The sequence below is a fragment of the Canis aureus genome, chromosome 32, assembly GCF_053574225.1.
Source record: "Canis aureus isolate CA01 chromosome 32, VMU_Caureus_v.1.0, whole genome shotgun sequence".
In the NCBI taxonomy this organism is placed as follows: Eukaryota; Metazoa; Chordata; class Mammalia; order Carnivora; family Canidae; genus Canis; species Canis aureus.
The window spans coordinates 43,168,873-43,189,275 of record NC_135642.1 but is presented as its reverse complement, the minus strand read 5'-3'; the positions used below and the strand labels follow the sequence as shown (position 1 = coordinate 43,189,275).

At 44.8% G+C, this 20,403-nt stretch overlaps 1 protein-coding gene and 1 long non-coding RNA gene across 3 annotated transcripts in view; one reads left to right on the top strand and one right to left on the bottom strand.

The window, feature by feature from the left end:
• Positions 1–13,682, top strand: part of PTPN9 (protein tyrosine phosphatase non-receptor type 9) — a 71,619-nt gene extending 57,937 nt beyond the window's left edge. For both annotated transcript variants that reach the window (XM_077881960.1, XM_077881959.1), the window contains exons 9-13: positions 4,743–4,809; positions 8,942–9,020; positions 10,223–10,373; positions 10,802–11,009; positions 11,789–13,682. In XM_077881960.1, the coding sequence (XP_077738086.1) occupies positions 4,743–4,809; positions 8,942–9,020; positions 10,223–10,373; positions 10,802–11,009; positions 11,789–12,003 (720 nt within the window). In that variant the 3' untranslated portion in view covers positions 12,004–13,682. The remainder of the gene's footprint in view (positions 1–4,742; positions 4,810–8,941; positions 9,021–10,222; positions 10,374–10,801; positions 11,010–11,788) is intronic.
• On the bottom strand, positions 174–13,387 carry LOC144303572 (uncharacterized). The gene is made up of 3 exons (XR_013370600.1): positions 10,202–13,387; positions 1,686–1,888; positions 174–754 (listed from the first exon to the last, which is right to left on the bottom strand). It is a non-coding gene; the product is annotated as an uncharacterized LOC144303572 (long non-coding RNA).
• Positions 13,683–20,403: the final 6,721 nt, after the last annotated feature.

The following is a 20,403-nucleotide window of genomic DNA, read 5'->3' as shown; positions in this document are numbered from 1 at the left end:
TTATTATATTATTTAATATATTAACTTGATCATATTTGTTCATATTAAAAATCACATATATAATATACTAATATAGATATTTAGTGAAATTCTTCACATGTAACTCTTTAAAAATTAATTAATTAATTAATTTAAAAGATTTTATTTATTTATTCATGAGAGACAGAGAGGCAGAGACACAGGCAGAGGGAGAAGCAGGTTCCCCATAGGGAGCCTGATGTGGGACTCGATCCCAAGTGTCCAGGATCACACCCTGGGCCGAAGGGAGATGCTCAACCTCTGAGCCACCCAGGCGTCTTTTTTCTTTGTATATTTAATTCTGTCTGGTGCCCTCCATATGCATCAAAAAACCAGCATTGATTCAGGCTGTTATTCAAAGTAAAGGAATTTAAATAGTGCCCCTTTAACTTTATAGGGACTTGTTATATCCTGCCTCTTTTTTTAGGGGAAAATCATTGCCTTGTATTGGAGTGTATATGATATGTGAGTTGAGACCCTAGGATCATGATTTTAATCTCTTGACCCTACTGTTTCAAAGTACATAAACCGAATTCATAGCCCTATCTAGGACCCTTACAAAGGGTTTTCCTGCAGGAGCATTAGCTCAGAGCCCGGCTGACCTAGGACAAGCTCATCACTGTTCCTGAGATCTTCAGGTATATACTCTCAAGAAGTGAAGTGTAATGGTTGAGCTGGGGCTCTGGAATCAGATACCTGTATTTATCTGTCTTCTTGACTGCTCTGTCTCCAGTACCTAGAACAGTACATATCAGACTTTCAGTAAATTATTTTTTTTAAAGATTTTATTTATTTATTCATGAGAGACACAGAGAGAGGCAGAGACACAGGCAGAGGGAGAAGCAGGCTCCATGCAGGGAGCCCGACGTGGGACTTGATCCTGGGATTCCGGGATCATGCCTTGAGCCAAAGGCAGACGTTCAGCCACTGAGCCACCCAGGCTTCCCTTCAGTAAATTATTTGTGAATGAATAAGTGAATCCCAGTGTACCAGCAGACTATTCTAGCCATCCTATAATTAATCTAAAGATTGTCATTTGAGTTAAGCTTGTTTCATTACTGCAAATATTGGCAGAAGCTTTATTTCCATAGTAAATGGAGGATTCAGGTTTATTAGTGAATTGTTCACTAGATTTACTCCTAGAATTATAAAGCTATTAGTCACAGTTTCTATTGAACCTGGCCCGTAACATAGTGCACTTTGTTTGCTTCTCTCTGGTATTTCAGTTTGCCCCCAAATCTATACTTTATCTCTGAGGTCATTTTCAGTTCCAATTTCTGATGATTCTTCTGAAATTGCTGATTTTAATTCCCAGTGCTCTCAAGGACATTGAAAGCTGGTATCCTGGGCAGCCCTGGGTGGCTCAGGCGGTTTAGCACCACCTTCGGTCCAGGTGTCATCCTGGAGACCCGGGATTGAGTCCCATGTCAGGCTCCCTGCATGGAGCCTGTTTCTCCCTCTGCCTGTATCTCTGCCTCCCTCTTTCTCTCTCTTTCTGATGAATAAATAAATAAAATCTTAAAAATAAATAAAATAAAAAATAAAAGGTGATATTTCTTTTCAAAACATGAAGGCAGTTCAAGAGTAACAGCTTATACACTACTTATATAATAGCATCAGTTGGCATGTACCAGGTAAATCCTTTGTATTTTTCTATGCCTTCTCACCCGAGTCCTGTAGGGTATACAACTTGAATGTGCCAGGCTGAGCAGAGTATAGCTTTGGCTGACTACAGTGGGCCCTGGTATGAGCAGCGTGGCTGGGAGTGAATGAGACTCTTAACCTGCTGGGTCCTCTGGAGATGGTCCCTTAGCTCAGCGAAGATGTCTCATCAGAGTAGAACATAGTGGTATGAGGTCAGTATTGACTGCTGTGGAAGGAGAAAGCAGGAAACGCTTGACTAAATAATTAGTGGTCGTATAAGTTGATAGACTGGCTAACAGACACATATCCAAGGAACATGGGTTTGACCATGAGACGGAGAAAAGAGTCTTCTCAGGGTGGCTGTGGATACTGACAGGTCAGACTGTCCTCCCAGTGATAGAACCCAGTGAAAAGGTGACAGGTTAGGGAGTCACTCCAACCTCTGTAGAGTGGAGTGGAGCATGAATTTTCTCTAGTTTGACATTGAAACTTTTTGTTTTTTGTCCTTCTGTACCCCTCCACACCCTCTGCTATTCATAGCACCTGCTAGATACTCTCAACTGGTTATACTATGACTTGACACTGTAGCTGCATCTGTGTTTCTCTTTTATCAGCTTGGATTATCATCAAGGATGTTGGCAGAGATCTTGTGAGAAGGTATAATAAAAATAATAAAAATTAAATTCTATTTAATTTTCCTGATAGCTAATGATGTTGAAGTAAGACTGAGGAGACTAGGAGATGAGAGAGGGCCCCCAGAAGAGAATGAGTCAAGAGCTGTTCATTGAGACTTTCTGAATTTGTCTGGCTGTTGCTTAGTGAAGGAGGCAGGGTGTTTGGCCCATGCTGTTGATGGTGCAAGATATGAGGTATAGCTTTCTTCCTTCTCTAGTCACACTTTGCTTTTTGTGTGTGACAGCATGGACAGGATGTTCCTGCTCAGGTTGCTTGGCTTGCCTCCCTTTTGGTTTTGAACCAGTGCTGCAAATCCTGATAGACTGCTTTTTTGGTAAAAGCTTTATGGAGATGTAATTCACATACCATACAATTTACCCATTTAAAGTGTATAGGGGTGCCTGGGTGGCTGAATTGGTCTAGCGTCTGACTCTTAATTTTGGCTTAGATCATGATCTCAGAGTCATGGGATTGAGAACCCCGAATCAGGCTTTTACTCTGCAAGGAGTCTGCTTGAGATTCTCTCTTACCTCTGCCTCCCCCGACCCCATCACACACACAGTGTCTCTCTGTCTAATAAATAAAATCTTAAAAAAATAAGATGTATAATTCAGTGGTTTTGTTTTTCTTTAAGATTATTTATTTATTTATTGAGAGAGCACAGGCTTGTGTAAGTGGAAGAGGGGCAGAGAGAGAGAATCTTCTACAGACTCCCTGCTGAGCATGGAGCCGAAAAGGGGCTCATCTCATGACCTACGATAACATGACCCGAATCAAAAGCAAGAGTTGGACACTTAACTGACTGAGCCACCAGGCACCTCTACCTCAGTGTTTTTAAATATATTCATAGAGTTGTACAACTACCACCACAATCAACTTTAGAATGTTTTTATCACCTGAAAAATGGCCCTTGGCAGTCACACCCCTTTTTCTCCTAGTCTGTGTACTTTCTGTCTCTGTAGATTTACCTCATTTGGACATTTCATGTAAATGGAATCATACTTATGGCTTATGGCCTTTGTGTCTGATTTCTTTCATTTTGCATGTTTTCAAGGTTCATCTGTCTTGTAGCATATGTCAGGACTTCATTTTATTGCTAAATATATGGATATGCATCTTTTATTTATCAATTCATCAGGTGAATACCATTTGAGTTGTTGCCATTTTTGGCATTATGAATAATGCTGTTATGAATATTCGTGTGTTTTTCTGTGGACATATGTTTTCATTTCCCTTGGGAGTAGAATTGCTGGATCATATGGTAACTCTGTGTTTAACCTTCTGAAGCATTGCCAGACTGTTTTCCAACATGATTGCACCATTTTACATTCCCACTAGGGGTGTATGAGGGTTCTAATTTTTTCACATCTTTGCCAACATTTGTTGTCCTCCATCTTGTACCTGTAGCCATCCTAATGGGTATGAAGTGATATCTCATTGTGGTTTTGACTTTTCACTTTTTTTTAAATAGGCTCCATGCCCAGCATGGAGCCCAGTGTGGGGCTCAAACTCATAACAGTGAGAGCAAGACTTGAGCTGAGAACAAGATTTGGATGCTTGACCTGGGTCCCCCACTGGAATTTTGATTTGCATTTCCTTGATGGCTAATGATATTGGGCGTATTTTTATGTGCTTATTGCTATTTGTATATCTTCTTTGGAGAGATGGCTATTCTGATCCTTTGCCCATTTTATTTTTAGTTATTTATTTATTTTTACTAGACTTCATACCCAGCATGGAGCTTGGTGCGGGGCTTGAACTCACGACCCTGTAATCATGACCTGAGCTGAGATTAAGAGATTAACCGACTGAGCAACCCAGTCACCCCCACCCCCATCTCCACCCCCGTTTGCCCATTTTAAAATTGGGTTGTCTTTTTACTATTCAGCTATGAGAGTTCTTTATATATTCTAGATACAAATCCCTTACCAAAAAGTGCAACTGTAGGTTTTTTTTACTTTCTTGATGGTGTCCTTTAAGGCACAGAAGTTTTCAGTTTTAATGTTGTTCAACAAATCTTTTTTCTTTTACTGCTTGTACTTTTGGTGTCATATCTAAGAAGGCTTTGCCTAACTCAAGATCACAAAGATTTAATCTTATATTTTCTTCTAAGAGTTTTATAATTTTAGCTCTACATGAGGCCTGTGATCCATTTTGAGTTAGTTTTTGTGTTTAGTGTGAGGAATAGGCCAGCTTGATTTTTCCTTTCCTGTATGTGGATATCTAGTTGTTCTGGTAACATTTGTAGAAGTAAAGTTTTGAACTGATCCTTTTGCTCCTCACTTTCTGCCTGATGAGAAGAGAATATCTACACTTTGGGTTTTATCCTAGTACCTAGTACGTAATTTTCCCACCCAAATAGTATATTCCACACAGCTGCAGTGATATTTCTTTTTTATCATTAGACAGATTACATCAATGCCAGTTTCATGGATGGCTACAAGCAGAAGAATGCTTACATTGGTACACAAGGTAAGTTAGGGTGACCCTTACAACTTGGTTTTGTGTCATCTCTCTGTGATTTCTTGCACCAGATGATTGTGTAGTTTTTGAAGAATATGGTGACTTGAGCTGATGTTGGCCACTAGATCCTGGCCTTTTATAAAGATTGGGGGCTACTGAGGAAGGCAGAGGGGAGGTATGAAGTTTCTATACCAGATATGCCTGGAAACTTGCTGCATAGACATAAACTGGAGATTTGAACATACAGCACTACTACAAGTTTTTGGACTGTGTATTGCCAGCCTCAGAGAATGGGACATGAGAACGGACTGGCCGTGAGATGCTCTTTATGTCCATTAGGAGGCCAGGAATGGCAGTGGGACTTCTCAGAGATTGAGTCCAATCTGAAAGGGTGTTGCTGTCCTAAAGAGACTTTTGCTGGTCCCTGTACCATCAGAGAGCACTCAGTGCTCCAGTAGTCCTCTGCCTCTGCCATCTCAAGGAGAATACGAAGTTGCCTTCCAAGCAGGTAGGAAGAGATCACAACACAGGAGGACATAAAAGGCCACTCTATGGGCTTTAGGCCCTTGGACCATTGCAGAGCATGGCCACCAAAAAATCAGGCAAATACCTCTTTAGCAAGTGATCAAACTTAGAATCACCAGTAATGGACAAACAAGTATTATGCCTCTGTTGTGATACAGTGAAAACTATAAAACATAACCTGTATTTTTTGTTGCCAGTTTTTAAGTCTAAAGCTATCATGATGAATAAACCAGACAAATCCAGATGGTAGGACATACTATAAGAAAACTGGCTTAGACTCTTCAAAGTTCATGCCATGAAAAACAAAGGCAGGGAACTTTTCTAGATTGAAGGAGACTAAAGAGACATGATAACCAAAGGCGTGTGCCCATCATTGGAGCTTCAGTTTAGAGGAAAACCTGTTAAAGACAAACTTGGGATACCTGGGGACTCTGTATTAGATAATATTATCATATCAACATTTAATTGCTTCAGCGTGATAATGGTCTTAATGGTTCTATAGGAAAGTCCTTGTTCTTCTAAATATGTGCCCAAGTATTTAGGAATAAAATGTCATAACAGCTGGAACTAACTTTTAAATAGTTCTGTAATAAAAAGTATGTGTATGCATATATAGAGAAAAAAAAATGTTGTATAATGATAGCTGAAAACGATAGCTTTAGGGCTGAAGAATATGTGAGTACATTGTAGTATTCCAACTTTTCATTGGTTTCAAATTTTTCAAAATAAAAGTTAAAAGGAGAGAAAAATGGATTCTTGATATATTGTTAATTGGTCTCATGGTCACAGGTTTATATTTTCCCCCTAGGAGGGACCACTCCCTCCAAAAGGAGTCCTTTCAACACCCTAAGAAGAAATGAGAATTATCAGGAAAAATTTGGGGCATATAAGATATGACGTGATCTGCCTGAGAGTGGAGGCTTTGTGGAGGAGGATGGCCTTGGCAGGTTGGGCTTATGGAGGGTAAGGATTGGCTCTAGGGTGCCTCAGAATGCTTCCTTCTCCGGATTTAGAAGGCAAAGCCACTGCTCAGAGTTGCTAATTATGCGGGATTGGATCCTTTAGGGTGGCTTTGAAGGCCCTGTCCAGAAGAAGAAGCTCCCCTAAAAGTATGAGAGAGATATTTTGAGTCTAGCACGGATCACCTTTAGACAGTATCAGCACTCCCTTAGGACTGGAAGAGGGGGTCCTGTGGTGGGGAGAAGGCTCATTTGATTTGCCTGGCTAACTTTCTTGGCTGTATTCAATATTTTGATTCTTAATAATACTATTTCTACAAACAATATGTCATCTATTGAGAGTATCTGTTATACATCAGGTATATGATCTTCATCTAACTATTACAGAGACTCTGCAAGGAAGGTTTATTAACCCATGAACAAACTGAAGCCCAAAGAGGTTAGGCAGTTTGGGATCATACAGGTAGTAAGCGGCAGAGCTGGTATGTGACTGTATGTCTGTTCGATTCAGAAGTCCTTGCAAGCCAAGTCAGTGGCTTGTATTGTTTCCTCCATGTCCGCATAAACCACTGACTTGAGTTCTTCAGAAAAGTTCACTGTTAAAAGTAATCTGGGGGGATCCCTGGGTGGCGCAGCGGTTTGGCGCCTGACTTTGGCCCCGGGCGCGATCCTGGAGACCCGGGATCGAATCCCATGTCGGGCTCCCTGCATGAGGCCTGCTTCTCCCTCTGCCTGTGTCTCTGCCTCTCTCTCTCTCTCTCTGTGTGTGACTATCATAAATAAATAAAAATTTAAAAAATAAAAAAATAAAAATAAAATAAAATAAAATAAAAGTAATCTGGGAAGAAAAGCTTTCTCTTCTAAATCTTTCTTATGCCTTGGGGGAAATTACGACCCCTTTTTGCCAAGCCTGAGTCTGAGTGGTAGCTGGGTTGTCAGTTGCTCCGATTGGCAACACCATTTTTGCCAGTGATGTGAATGTGGAAAATAAGGCATGAGTGCTGCTGTGGTACAGGACGTGGACAAGGCCCGGGGTCAGAGATGGGAAAGGGAGCTCGTGTTATCTGCACACGCGTACTACAGTAATGTACGTGCGCTGTAGAAGACTTAGAAGATGGAGATGAAATTCACTCATAACCCTGAGACCCAGAGATAATGTTAATATTCTGTAGCATCTCCTTCCAAGCCGTTTTCTGTGCAAACAGATATAGACATAGAAGATCTCTAACAAGATGGGCTCTTTCCATATGTTACCTCTTGTTCATTTGATGGTATCTTGCGAATACCTTTCCATAGCAAAAATAACAGATCCTACAATACCACCTTTATGGGCTACTTAAATCGAGGATATGCCATCATTTAATTTATCCTCTCTTGGTAGACATTTAGCTTATTTCCAAGACCTCACGTGCTTTTGGCAGTGTCCACTTCTGCCAAGAGGGAATTCTAGAATCATAAAACACTAATGCTGCTTAAAGCCTTTAGCAAAAATGGTAGTAAAGCCAGCAGACTTCCAGGACAAAATCAACCCTTTTCCGCCCTTCTTCCCTGAGAGCAGAGAGGATAAAGGACTGTGAAAGTACAGGGAATTATCCCAAGTTTGTTATTTCCTTGATTGAAGGGGAGTTGGTGGTGCACAAGTATCTTCAAAGTTTCCCCGGATGCCCAGCCCTGTGAAGGTTCTAACTGTAAAAGAAGAGCTCAGCAATGTGACTCTTACCCTTAGCACCATGTTTACTGAGACATGATTAATTCTCACAAAGTAAAATAACTGATGTAAGACCACATACATTAAATAATTAAGCTGTTGTGATCCAGTTGTGCTATCAAGAGCTGGCTATATTATGATGAAGCAAGTTTTTAGAAAGCTGCAGCTGGCCAGGAGTATCCAGAATAGACTGGAAGAGAAAGAGTCCTATTCAGAAAAGTAAACCAAAATGGTATTACAGTAATTTAGACAAAAATGATGTGGTCCTTGTGGCAGTGAAATTGGGTCAGGAGACAGGGAGAACGATAAAAACTAAAAACAATCCAAAGGCAAAAAATCTCTAGGACTTGGTGGCTGTGTCGCGAAGATAAAGGAAATGGATAATTTAGAGTTGACTCCCAACTTTTTAAGACAGTGATTTAAGAATGCCGGTACTGTTAACCGAGAGAGAGTAGAGAGGGAAGGAAAGCAGGCAGAGAAGGCTAATTTTGATGAGAGAGAATGAACCGCAAGCACGTTGAGTCTAAGGAGACCCATGATGGAACATAGAAGGGGAGTGGTTCTGTAGGCTACTGATGGCTGGAAGGCTCTGGGGAGATGAAAACAGCTAGAGGTGTGAATATAGGTGACACCGTCTGGATGTGACATCAGCTGAAGCCCTGATCGTAAGGCTCTTGAGAAGGTATATAACAGTATTTCTCAAACTGTAACCTACCTACAACTGCACCTGGGATCATGTTAAAATGCAGATTGCACATTTCTAACACTCTCTCATATAATGCTGGCGCTGGTGGTTCAAGGACCACCCTGATTCAGCAGGGATGGAGGGAGAACAGGGAGCCAGCGTCTGTGCTTTGGAGATATTAGTTGGGGAATAAAACCAGAAATGCCTGAGAAGGAAAGAAGAGCTTCCCAGGGTTATGATCTTTGTCTTATCCTTTCATCCCAGGCCCTTTGGAGAATACCTATCGTGATTTCTGGCTCATGGTATGGGAGCAGAAAGTCCTGGTGATTGTCATGACCACCCGGTGAGTTCTTCCCCTTTCTTCCCCCTGCCCCCACCAAGTCCCCAAGCATGGGGGAGTCAGGAGGGGAGTTTAGCTTGTAGAACAATTAAGATTAGGAAAGCCATGGCAAAGAGTTTGAGATGTTTTAGCTTTTTCTTAGTTGACCCAGAATTAACATAGGTTATGGTGGAGATTGATAGATCTAACTTGTCACAGCTTTAATCTAACTTGTCGAAGTTTTAATCCTTGGCTCTGGTGACCCTGTGCCAGTTACAAGCTATTCTGAGGTCCTGGCCTCATCCACTAAAGGAAGTGTTGGGAAACATGGGGCAATTCACTTTTAATTTGTTCCCCACTTCCAAAGGGCAGCTGTCTTCCTGCCTTCTGAGTTACCAGTTCCCCTTTGCTCTCCCCTTCCCTGCTACTTCTGACAGTTTTCCAACTCATTTGTATTTCCACCTATAAGAGAACTGCAAAAAGAGAGATGGAACATAATAGGTCAGGCAGGAAGCTCTTGATGAAAGGAATCCTTTTGAAATTTTGGTCTACGTACCTGCCAAAACTTGAGGAACTAAAAGTTCATTAGTATCATCATTATCATTATGATAATTATAACCTATTTCAGATGAGGAGGAAAAAATTAATGAAAATGTTTGCTCAGTTCCCTTTCTCATGGCACAGTTACAACCACCTTTGCTTTAGAGAGGTAATAGTATGGTACCACCTTGGAGCACGTTGGAGACACCTAGGAGCAGTGAGGTGGATTTTAGGCCTTTACACAAACCTCCTGCTGGCTTCCCAGGAACTGTGTCCTTCTCACTTCTCTCAGTCAAGGGCCCTTACTGGGGAAGAGAATGAACAGTGGCTGAGATACAGGGCAGAGAATTCAATCTGGCCCCCCATATTGGCTCTGCCATCTCTTTATGTCCACCCAGTATTTATCCTGGATAAGTGAGGAGTGGCAAGAGGTATCAGAAAAGGTGCCAGATGGTGTAGCAGGCACCCAATAAATGTCTTCTAAATGAGTACATGCAGAAACCTTAGCTGTTGCTGCATCTGTTTAGAATGAAGGTTTCCGCCTTTTCTGCCAAGAAGCAAGGTGTAAGTTAGAAACGATGCAAGAAATGACATTGCTGCTTGGGGTACAGCAGATCATAGGGACAGCAGCTCCCGGCTGTGGGGACGAAGGGTGGAAGGCTTACCTTGCTCTGTGTTGTCTTCAGCTTTGAGGAGGGTGGCAGGAGAAAGTGTGGCCAGTACTGGCCGTTAGAAAGAGACTCTCGGATCCGATTTGGCTTCCTCACGGTGACCAATCTAGGCGTGGAGAACATGAACCATTATAAGAAAACAACGCTAGAAATTCACAACACAGAGGTAAATCCTGGTTTCTGTTATCTCACTTTTTTTTACGCTGGGGGCTTTGCTGTAAAGAAAATCCCCAAAGGGAATAGGCAAGAATCCAGGCAGCTTATACATTACTTTCGTTTTTCTGGGAACAGGATCAGAATATTCAGCTAAGAGCCAATATAGCCATATTGTCTCGATGCAACAGTGACATTACTTGGGAATAAAAACATAATAGAAATCTGGGTCCTACAATATAGGGAATTCCTATATTGTCCTCTCCCGACATTTAACCTTTTCTGGGTTTGCAGAGAAGCAATTGCGGAGAAAGTTGAGGGTGGTAGGCAGGAGCCTGCGTGGTGAGGATATCAGAGGGTTGAGAATCTAGAAAAGCTAAATGTATGTGGTCAGGGGCAAGCAGAAATGACCTGTTAACTTGGCTTCTTTTCTCATTCAAGGAGCGGCAGAAACGCCAGGTGACCCACTTTCAGTTCCTGAGCTGGCCAGATTACGGTGTCCCTTCCTCAGCAGCTTCTCTCATCGACTTCTTGAGAGTGGTCAGGAACCAGCAGAGGCTGGCGGTCAGCAGCATGGGAGTACGAGCCAAAGGGCAGTGCCCTGAACCACCCATTGTCGTCCATTGCAGTGCAGGCATTGGCCGGACAGGTAATGCACCTGACGTTGGGGCAGCTCTCGGAGCATCCAGAGGTAATAAGGGTGGGGGAAAGACAACAACACTCTTAGTTGCCAGTTTGCGAGAATTTGATCCATTGGCAGTGAATTGCCATGAAAAATTCCCCTTTAATGGCCTTTTGGCATCCCTAGCACCAGCTGTGCGGGCCAGAATGTCCACTCCAGAGGCCAGTCTCCTGGGGGTTGGCACATCCCATCAGTATGATTATCTTCTGACCCCCTCACTGTCGTCTGGGCTGTTGCTTCCTTCCCATCCCCCTCCCTAAGGAGATCCCCACCTGAGCTGTGCTCTCATTCTGGAGCTAGTTCGCAGCTTTTAGCTCAGGGGCATGTGCATTGCAGGGACTGCTGGGCTTTCTAGTTCAGAGGCCCCTTTGGGACAAAGTCGGGAAGAATAGGTTTCTGTGAGGTCTCTGTGGAAGAGTTGTGGAGCCTCTGAAAATTAGGACCCAAGAGTGGGAATGTTGTCATTCTGTCTGAGATTGAAGCAGGCAGTTCCTCTGTGTCACCTTCCCACCTACTCTTCCTGTTACCTCCATACTGTCCTGAGAGCCAAGAGGCCTTGTCGCTTCTCTGGGCTCCCAGCACTCCAAAGTGACCTCCTCTTGAATCCCGTCAGGCCTAATGCCCGCCTGGTCCATCATGGGGCCCCTTGCTTTTGAGTGCATTCATCCAATCTGCCTGGGTCGTTTGGTAGAGGGAGGGATGGAGGAGAGATAAGTCAAATGTGACCATTTCTTTCCTTCCTTCAGGTACCTTCTGCTCACTGGACATCTGCTTGGCACAGCTGGAAGAGCTTGGCACCCTTAATGTATTCCAGACAGTGTCCCGCATGAGGACCCAGAGGGCCTTCAGCATCCAGACCCCTGAGCAGTACTATTTTTGCTACAAGGCAATCCTGGAGTTCGCAGAGAGGGAGGGCATGGTGCCCTCCAGTCACAACCTCCTGGCCATGGAGGGTCAGTAACTGTCCCATGATCCTCCTACGTTCTGGCCAGCCTTCCTTAAACTACCCTGGACACCGCTGAGCCTATAGGCTGCCATCAGTTACTCTGAAGCAATGGACCAACCTCTTTCTTGTGTCTCCTGGCGCACTCGTGCACGCAAGGCAGCCTTTCCCTTTGGCTAGATAGATGTGGTGAAACTGCCACTAGAAAGGGCCAGCAGCAACGTGTTCTTAATTCCTAGCACCTGCTATTGAACTGTGCCTTATTAAAACCAAATTGTGGCTATGGGTTTTTGCCAGGGGCCCCGAGGTAAGTGGGGAAGGAACCTCCCTTCCCCCTTTCCCGATGCCATTTTCCTTCTTGAGGTCTCGTTCCCATTCCTTCCCTTTGCTAGGATTTGATGGGGAGGTTTGAGGAGTATCCACCTTCCTTCCCAGAGAGCTTGACCAAGTTACATACTCTAGAGAACGTCCTGAGTGCCAAGCACGTTTATACCTAGGGCGTGTATTCCAGTCTTTTCTGTCATTCTGTGTGTATGTGTGTGTGTGTGTGTGTGTGTGCACACTTACGTGTATGGGTCCATATGTACGTGTGTATATAATATATATTGTATGTGATAATATGGTCGTATTCTATAAATACATATACACAGAGATACTCCTTTGTAGAATTTCCTGGGGCTCCGTGTTGCAGTTCAGGCCTCCTTGCTTCTTGGACCCTACTGTTTATCCTGGACTGGCTGGGGTTGGGGATCATCTCTCTTGTTGTCAGACTGCAGAGTGGTGGAAGAGGACACACATACATTCACTCTTCGTGCTCCTGCCACAGGCCTTCATTCTTGCATAATGACTTCTCTCTCTCCAGGATACTGCCTGTTGGAGCCGAGAATTCTGATTTGTGGTGACACTGGTTTAACTCAGCATGAATTGCCCTTATCTAATGATTTTACTCTGTTTACTTTGCCAATTTGGGGAATAGACCTCCACTGTGATTCCAGACCCCCTTTTCCTCTCCCTGTCCCTTGAGGGTTGGGGTCTGGGAGTGAAGATGATCTCACTGAGCAATTAGAGCCAAGAGCAATTGGTACGAAGTCTTAGAAGGAAAGAGAGGGAGCCCAGGTATGAGAGAGACGAAACTACTAGGAGAATCCCTCCTTCGGAGAATGAGCTGGGACCCCTTTTTCTTTTGCTAGAAAGTTCCTTTCCTTATGCAACTTGGCCCTGTCCACTCAAATGCCCATCTCTTCCTGCCTAGCAGCCTGCCAGATCCTGGACTCAAGCTGGGTGGGCTCTGTGTCAATAAAAAGCTTAACCCCCCCGGCTGGGTGAGGCAGTTGCCTGCCTGCAATCACTGTTTACTCTCTACTCACCCATCCTGTCCCTGTCTGCTCCCAGCCTCCCCTACCTGATGTGCTAGGGATGGAATCAAGAGTTCCCAGCACTCCACATCCCTGAGAAAATCCCAGGAACCCCTAAACCTTCTCCCATCACAGATGAGGTTGGCAGCTGATCAGACCTCGATAATTTTATACTGTAATAAGCTCTTTGAATGTATATATTCTTATTTTTACAATCTTTTCATTTTGTATTTAACGTCAATGGACTGAGTCAGATTCAGAAAATAATTGTAAATGTTCATATTCAATATCTTATAGCGATACAGTTTTGTATTTACATATAAATATACCGACATGATCAAACCCTTTTAGCTTCATCAATTTAGTAGCAGTCTGGGCCGGGAAGGTGAGAAGGGGGTCCAAGAGCTGGTTTGGGAGGGATGGGGAGGCAGGGAGGGACCCAAGGCCTGGTTATCTGAGACTTTGAGTTCTCAGAGACATCTACTTTATCCATAGGTCATGGCCCTAGCTCTGGACAAGCAAAGGGAGCCACCAGTTGAGTGCTTGCTGGTGCCAGTCTCTGTGCTTGGTGCTTTTCCTGCCCATTACCTCATTCAAACCTAAAAGTAATCCAGTGAGATCATTAAGCTTACTCCCTCCTATTTCTATATAGATGAGGAAGGTAAGGTCCAGAAGGTTATGGTGATTTGCTCTGGAACTGGAGCTCAAGTTGGTTTGCTCACAAAGCCTTTGGCCTCTTCACTGTGTTGCTCTCTTTCAAAGATCAAGGTAGTGTTTTGTCCTTGGAAGCCAGAGGGAATTTTTTTTTTTTTTTTTTTTTAGTTCTCCTTTTAGAATATGAACAATTCTTAAATTTGACAGTTGATCCTGAGCCCATGCTACATGTAGAACCTCCTGGTGTAGGGTCCTGAGGTCTACAGAGCACCACAGGGATCATTGTCCCAGAGAAGCGCCATATATAGGGGTACACTGGTCTTTGTGGGACGATCTTGAGTCATTCATGTGCATCTCTCTCTCAGGATGGAACCAGAAGCTTTGTCCCTGTAGCACCATGCCCCTTGCCATGTAGCTACTCCCTACTGACCAGTGACAGCCTGCTCAGTTGGGGCAGTTCTGGCCTGGAGTGTGCAAATATTGGGGTGTTGTTTAATAAAAGTGTTAGCTAACATCTACTGGGTCCTTAATTCTATTCCATAAACTGTTCAAAGTGCTTTGTAGATTCTATTCACCACCCTCAAAGCAGTCTTTTGAGGTAGGTATTGACAACAAAACTCAGGCACAGGAAAATCTGATTAGCCAATCAAGAACCCAGATCATCTGACTCGAAAGGACCTGTTGTTAACTCTTTTAACTAGACTCCCTCTAAGGATCCACGTCCTGATCTGCCAACAAATTTTTCAAGTTTCTTACTTCAATCAAGAGCTGAAGTGTAGCACAAAAGATTAAGCTCTTTCTCTGTATGAGTCTTTGTTCTTTTGGGGGCAAGCAAGCATAGGAGGTGAACAGAGATACTTGGAATCTGGGAAGTCAGGGGTTTTGTGAAATGAGGAGGAGCCAGGATTAATGATAGATCTGAAGGAGATAGCCTTGAACTGTCTTTTGTTTGAAGAGGCTGTAACCAAACTGCTCTGCAGATTCAGAAGTTCTACGGGAGTTGCACATCTGAGGATTGGTGAGGTTATGACTTGCAAGAGCTCCATTAAAACACCGATTCCTGTGTCCTGCCTGGTAGCTGGTTGAGTGACAGCATGAGCCAGGCCAGAAGCACTGTCCTAGTCCATGTTCCTGACTCAGGAAGGTTAGCAAAGTGATGTTTCCTAAATCTGAAAGCAAGCGAGAACTGGCTTTCCCCTGCTGCCGTAGTTTACTTGTAGCTTTTACCATTGTTGAGTGACTACCCAAAGTGTGAGCCTACCTGTGCTAGGTATTTAAAGAGGGAAAGAAAGGGGAGGACAGAGAAGGAGCCTGGGTCTGTTCAGGAAGTCAAGGCTCTCACACAGGAGATTTGGTGAAAAAACTAAGAGAACCGACTATCAGATGTTGGACTCTACAGTTGAGAACAGAAGATCAAGGGGAGGAGAGGATTGTGGGCCAACCCAGGCTTCTGCCCATTGATTGCTATTTTTTCACCTAACTTTTTGCCTCTAGCATTGGTCCCCTCATCCTGCCTGTCCCCGGGAGTGAGGATGGCATTCCTGAGGTGGGCCCTGGCATCCTCAGCTTAGGAGGCCCACCATTGTCCATCTCCATGTCACCACATGCAGGTAAATGACAGGTTGGGACCAGTTCTTGGAAAACTGGACTATTTAGCGTTGTAGCTTGAGGGAGATGAGACTTCTCTTCAAAGCTTCTCTTCTCTAGGGACAAGCAGACTCGCATATGGAAACTCCCAAATCAGAGATCATGGGGGTGGGGGGGGAGCCTTCCTAGAGTCACTGAGCTCTTTGGTAGTTTTGAGGTCACACCACTCAAGCCAACTCCTAGCTTCCTTTTGTAAAAGAGGCTGCATTAAATGATCCTACCGCAGGCCTTCCAACTCTTAAGGGGCTAGTTCTTTGATGGACAGTGTGAATTCCTATAGAGGAACCATCAGGCCTTTCTCTGGTTAGGTCAGCCCCCACTCGCAATCCCTAGTTTTTAGCTTGTTTTCAAAGTCTCTTCTTTCAAGCTGCTGCCACTTCCCTATATCGTCTCAGGTCCCTTCCCCCTTGGCCCTCAGCTTGGGAAGCAGGTCAAGTTTCCCCAATAATCCATAGGCCAAGGCCTAGGTCTTTAAGGCTTCTGTGCTGCTCCATGTGGGACTGACAGGGTGAGTCAGAGTCAAGGAATGAACCGACCAAGGTCCTAGGGTTTACCGCCGAGGTTTTAGATTTGTCTCAGGCTTTGGTTACTACCCACAGACCACTGTTCTCTGACCAACGGCAGGAGCTAAAGCTCCCACCACGGAGGGAACCAGATTTTCTCTTGGGATGTATCCGTCCTATAGTCACCATCGCAACAGTTGGGAATCAAGTGTTGTGGATTGCTGCTCTTAACTGACCACGGGGAAGACTGGGTCTTCTCTACAAAAAGAAGGATCGCACTCAGAAATCTGTTGAAGTGTTTAATCTCCCTCCACCAATTACTGTTACTTTTATTTTTTAAAGATATTATTTATTTATGGGATCCCTGGGTGGCGCAGCGGTTTAGCGCCTGCCTTTGGCCCAGGGCGTGGTCCTGGAGACCGGGGATCGAATCCCACGTCGGGCTCCCGGTGCATGGAGCCTGCTTCTCCCTCTGCCTATGTCTCTGCCTCTCTCTCTCTCTGTGCGACTATCATAAAAAAAAATTAAAAAAAGATATTATTTATTTATGAGAGACACAGAGAGAGAGATGCCGGCAGAGGGAGAAGCAGGCTCCGTGCAGGGAGCCCGACGTGGGACTTGATCCCGGGTCCCCAGGATCAGGCCCTGGGCCGAAGGCAGGCACCAAACCGCTGAGCCACCCAGGCTGCCCTCGTTACTTTTATTTTTATTTTTTCCCCATTACTTTTATAAAAGTCTTTCTGTTTAAGCTAAATCTGGCATGCTGCAGTCTTTTTTTTTTTTTTTTTAGTGTGGCAGACACATGATGTTACATTAGTGTCAGGTGTACAACATAGTGATTCAACTTCTCTGTAAGCTACGCTGGCATTCTGCAGTCTAAAATATCCATATTTTTTCCCGGCTAAGGCCCAGGTGGACGTAGCTAGCTACACCAGAATCCTAGCTAGGAGTGTTGGATGGAGATTGGGAGCAGTGATGCCCTTTCAACAGTTCAGGGTAACACGTTCCTGATGGTTGTTAGGGTTAAGATGGAGATGAAAGGAGGAAAGCAAGACAATGAGGTGTGGATAGAAGGCAGTCAAAAAAGGCACAGTGCCCCTCTCGGACACTTCCTTCCATCCCCCCCCCCTCCATGAGCACCTGGCTACTTCTATAAGCTGATATAGTTGTCTAAAGCCTCAAAACTGGCCAAATGTTCAACTGAGCCTAGGTCAGCCATTTCATCCTGTGGGGTCTCCTTTTCTTCCTTGACCTTGAGCGAGTACCTGTTCTATGGCCAGCGGCCAGTGGATGTATGCAGTCTGACGTTCAGGACAGATATTAGGCTGAGATGTCAACTGGGGACTTAGTTTAGGTAAAGCTGGAGGCCTTGGAAGTGAGTGAGAACAGAAGGAGGAGGGCAAGAAGAGAGGAGAGACGTTTGGAGTTACCAGCGTCAAGGAGAGGATAAAAAGGCTGTGGAAAATTCTGATCAATAGACCAGCAACAGAGGACATGGGCAGCCTGTGTTCACCCAGCCTGGTCAGTGGAAGGGAGCGGTTAGGAGGAATGAACAGGATTGGGAAATGTAGCTTCAGGGTGGTCCTCCCAGGACAGGGGCTAACAGGGCCATGAAGGAGGAGAGACTACAGCCTTGGGCTGTCTCCAACCACAGCAAAGCCCACATTGATCTCTCCCGCATTAGAGCTCTGAATAAGATTGTAATCGAACAAAGGAACCTGCTGCTTAAAAAAAAAGTCACAAAACAACTGACCTACAAAAAACATTTTGAAAAGGTAAAGCCAGGTAAATTGGGGAACGTAGTATTAAACTTATTTTCTATTAATGCTCAGGGAAGGGAAGACACCTCATGGCAGTGAGTAGCAATCTCAAAACCCACTAAAAAATGCCAAGCTTCCAAACCACCCGGAAATCAGGAATATGGAACATGGACAACCTAAAAGCCAGCTGGTTCCCAGAGAAATGGTTTCTTCACACAATGGGATTGTTGGGTCCTTTTAGGCGGGTCCTGGGCTCTTCTCTCTCAGACTGCAACACCGGGGACTTGGCATGTGAAAGGCCAGGAGGAAAGGGAACGGAAGGAGATAAAGGAGGAAAGTCTGTGAAATCCTAACAAATACTAGGAATACTTTTTTTTTAAGTACTCTCCATGCCCAATGTGGAACTTGAACTCAGAACCCCAAGATCAAGAGTCACATGCTCCACAGACTGAGCCAGCCCAGAACCCCAGGCAACTTTATTTTTAATCTCACAACAGCCCACTGAAGAAGGTATCCTCCTCCTTAGTTACTGAGAAGGACACTGAGACAGTAACTTGCAAAAGACATCCAGTGGCTCAACTGGGATCCTGACCAATAGGTTGGGCTTTTCCCCTTGAAGCTGTAGGGTGGTCTGGAGTGGAGAGCAAGCCTCAGATGCCCCTCACCTGGCTCTTCCCAAACTGGCAACGGTCTAATACGGCTGGTGGAGGTTCTGTGGGCAGCAGAGTGGCACTGATGTCTTTTTGGTGGAGTCACTCGGGTGCGGACCCTCAGTGTCTGGTTCACCACCTACCACAAGCACCCTAAGGAACTAAATGAGTCCTTTTTGTGAATGAGGATGTGTGTGTGCATGCACATGCATGATGCCTATGAGACGGTGTCAGTAGGTGTGACAGTTTTTAGTGGGGCGAGGTAAGGACGCATGGTTGTATGTGGTTGGGAGAAATGTCTTGCTTCTTTGAAGATAGTTTTTGGGAAGGGCCAGAAATCACTTAGAACTATCTGGGCACAAAACGCTCCCGAGTTAGGGAGGTAAGGTGGGTACAGCAAGGGAGAGGCTGTTTTTCTCCAGAAGTCCCAACCCGGATCATGGGCCCTAGTGTGTATACAGACAGCACATGGGGGAGTAGAAAAGGTCACATTTTGGGTCCAGACCGACTGGACTTGGGCAAGGCACTCTACTGCTCAGTTTACTCACCTATAATTAGGATAATAATCCCTAACTCACACAAAAGAGGCCTCCTGGGAATCAGAACCTGGCTTCCCAATGTGACTTCTCCAAGGAAGGCCCTCCTCCATATCCACCTGCTGTTTTGTCCTGATGAGTAGGGGAGCGGTGGAGTGGATGTAACCAACGCAGCTGGATGGTCACTGTCCCCAAATCAAATACTTTCCCAAAGAGTCTGGGACTGCTTCTCCCATGTAGGCATCAGTGTAAGGAGTCAAAAACAATAACCCCTGGATCCAGGATGCCTGGGTGGCTCAGCAGTTGAGCACCTGCCTGCCTTCCACCCAGGGCGTGATCCTGGAGTCCCGGGATCGAGTCCCACATCGGGCTCCCTGCATGGAGCCTGCTTCTCCCTCTGCCTGTGTCTCTGCCTCTCTCTGTGTGTCTCTCATGAATAAATAAAAATAAAAAATCTTAAAAAAGAAATCCCTGGATCCCTTCCAAGAGGCCTCCTGTGCCTGATTGCTATGGGCACTGAGTGCTCAGAGGTGAAGTAGATAGGGTGGCTATCCTCAAGGAGTTCTGTTCAGGAGGGGATTGCCACCAGGCTGGTGCACTTCAGAGGTGGGGAGTGTCCGCGAAATCTGGTTCTCTGAGTGCAAGTAAACTACTCTGGTTGCCAGTGTTCCATAAGTGACTTCATCCACCGTATACCGCTTGCTGTTTAGGCTCACAAATGCCTGGGCCTTTGGCCTCCTCAGAAGCTCAGAACTTTACTAGGTATATTATTTTTTTTAAAGATTTTTTATTTATTCATTTGAGACAGAGAAAGAGAGAGCATGAGCTGGGGGAGAGGCAGAGGCAGAGGGATAAGCAGGCTTCCCGTTGAGCCAGGAGCCGGACATGGGGCTCCATCTCAGGACCTGGAGATCACAACCCGAGCTGAAGGCAGATGCTTAACCATCTGAGCCACCCAGGAGCCCCTTTAGTAGGTATATTAAAGCATGTTTTATCATCACATTCATCTTCCTAACGGCACAGTTTGCTGTTACGCTCTTGTATAGGACAGGAGGCCGGCGGACCCATGGATATTAAGAGACTGAGTGAGAAGCATGGCCTTCAACTTCCAGACTAACATTCTTTCTGGTCCACTCCTCGGCCTCATCTCACATTCACACAGTACCTGTTATGCCTTCATCTAGGGTAGAACCTCTTGGGAAATAGAACAGAAATCCGAGATGGGGCTCCAGACTCCAGAAGATCTCTGTTCTGAATTAGAAAAACTTGTTTCTCACCCTAGGGAGCCCCTAGTCTGAGACTGAACCTTGACC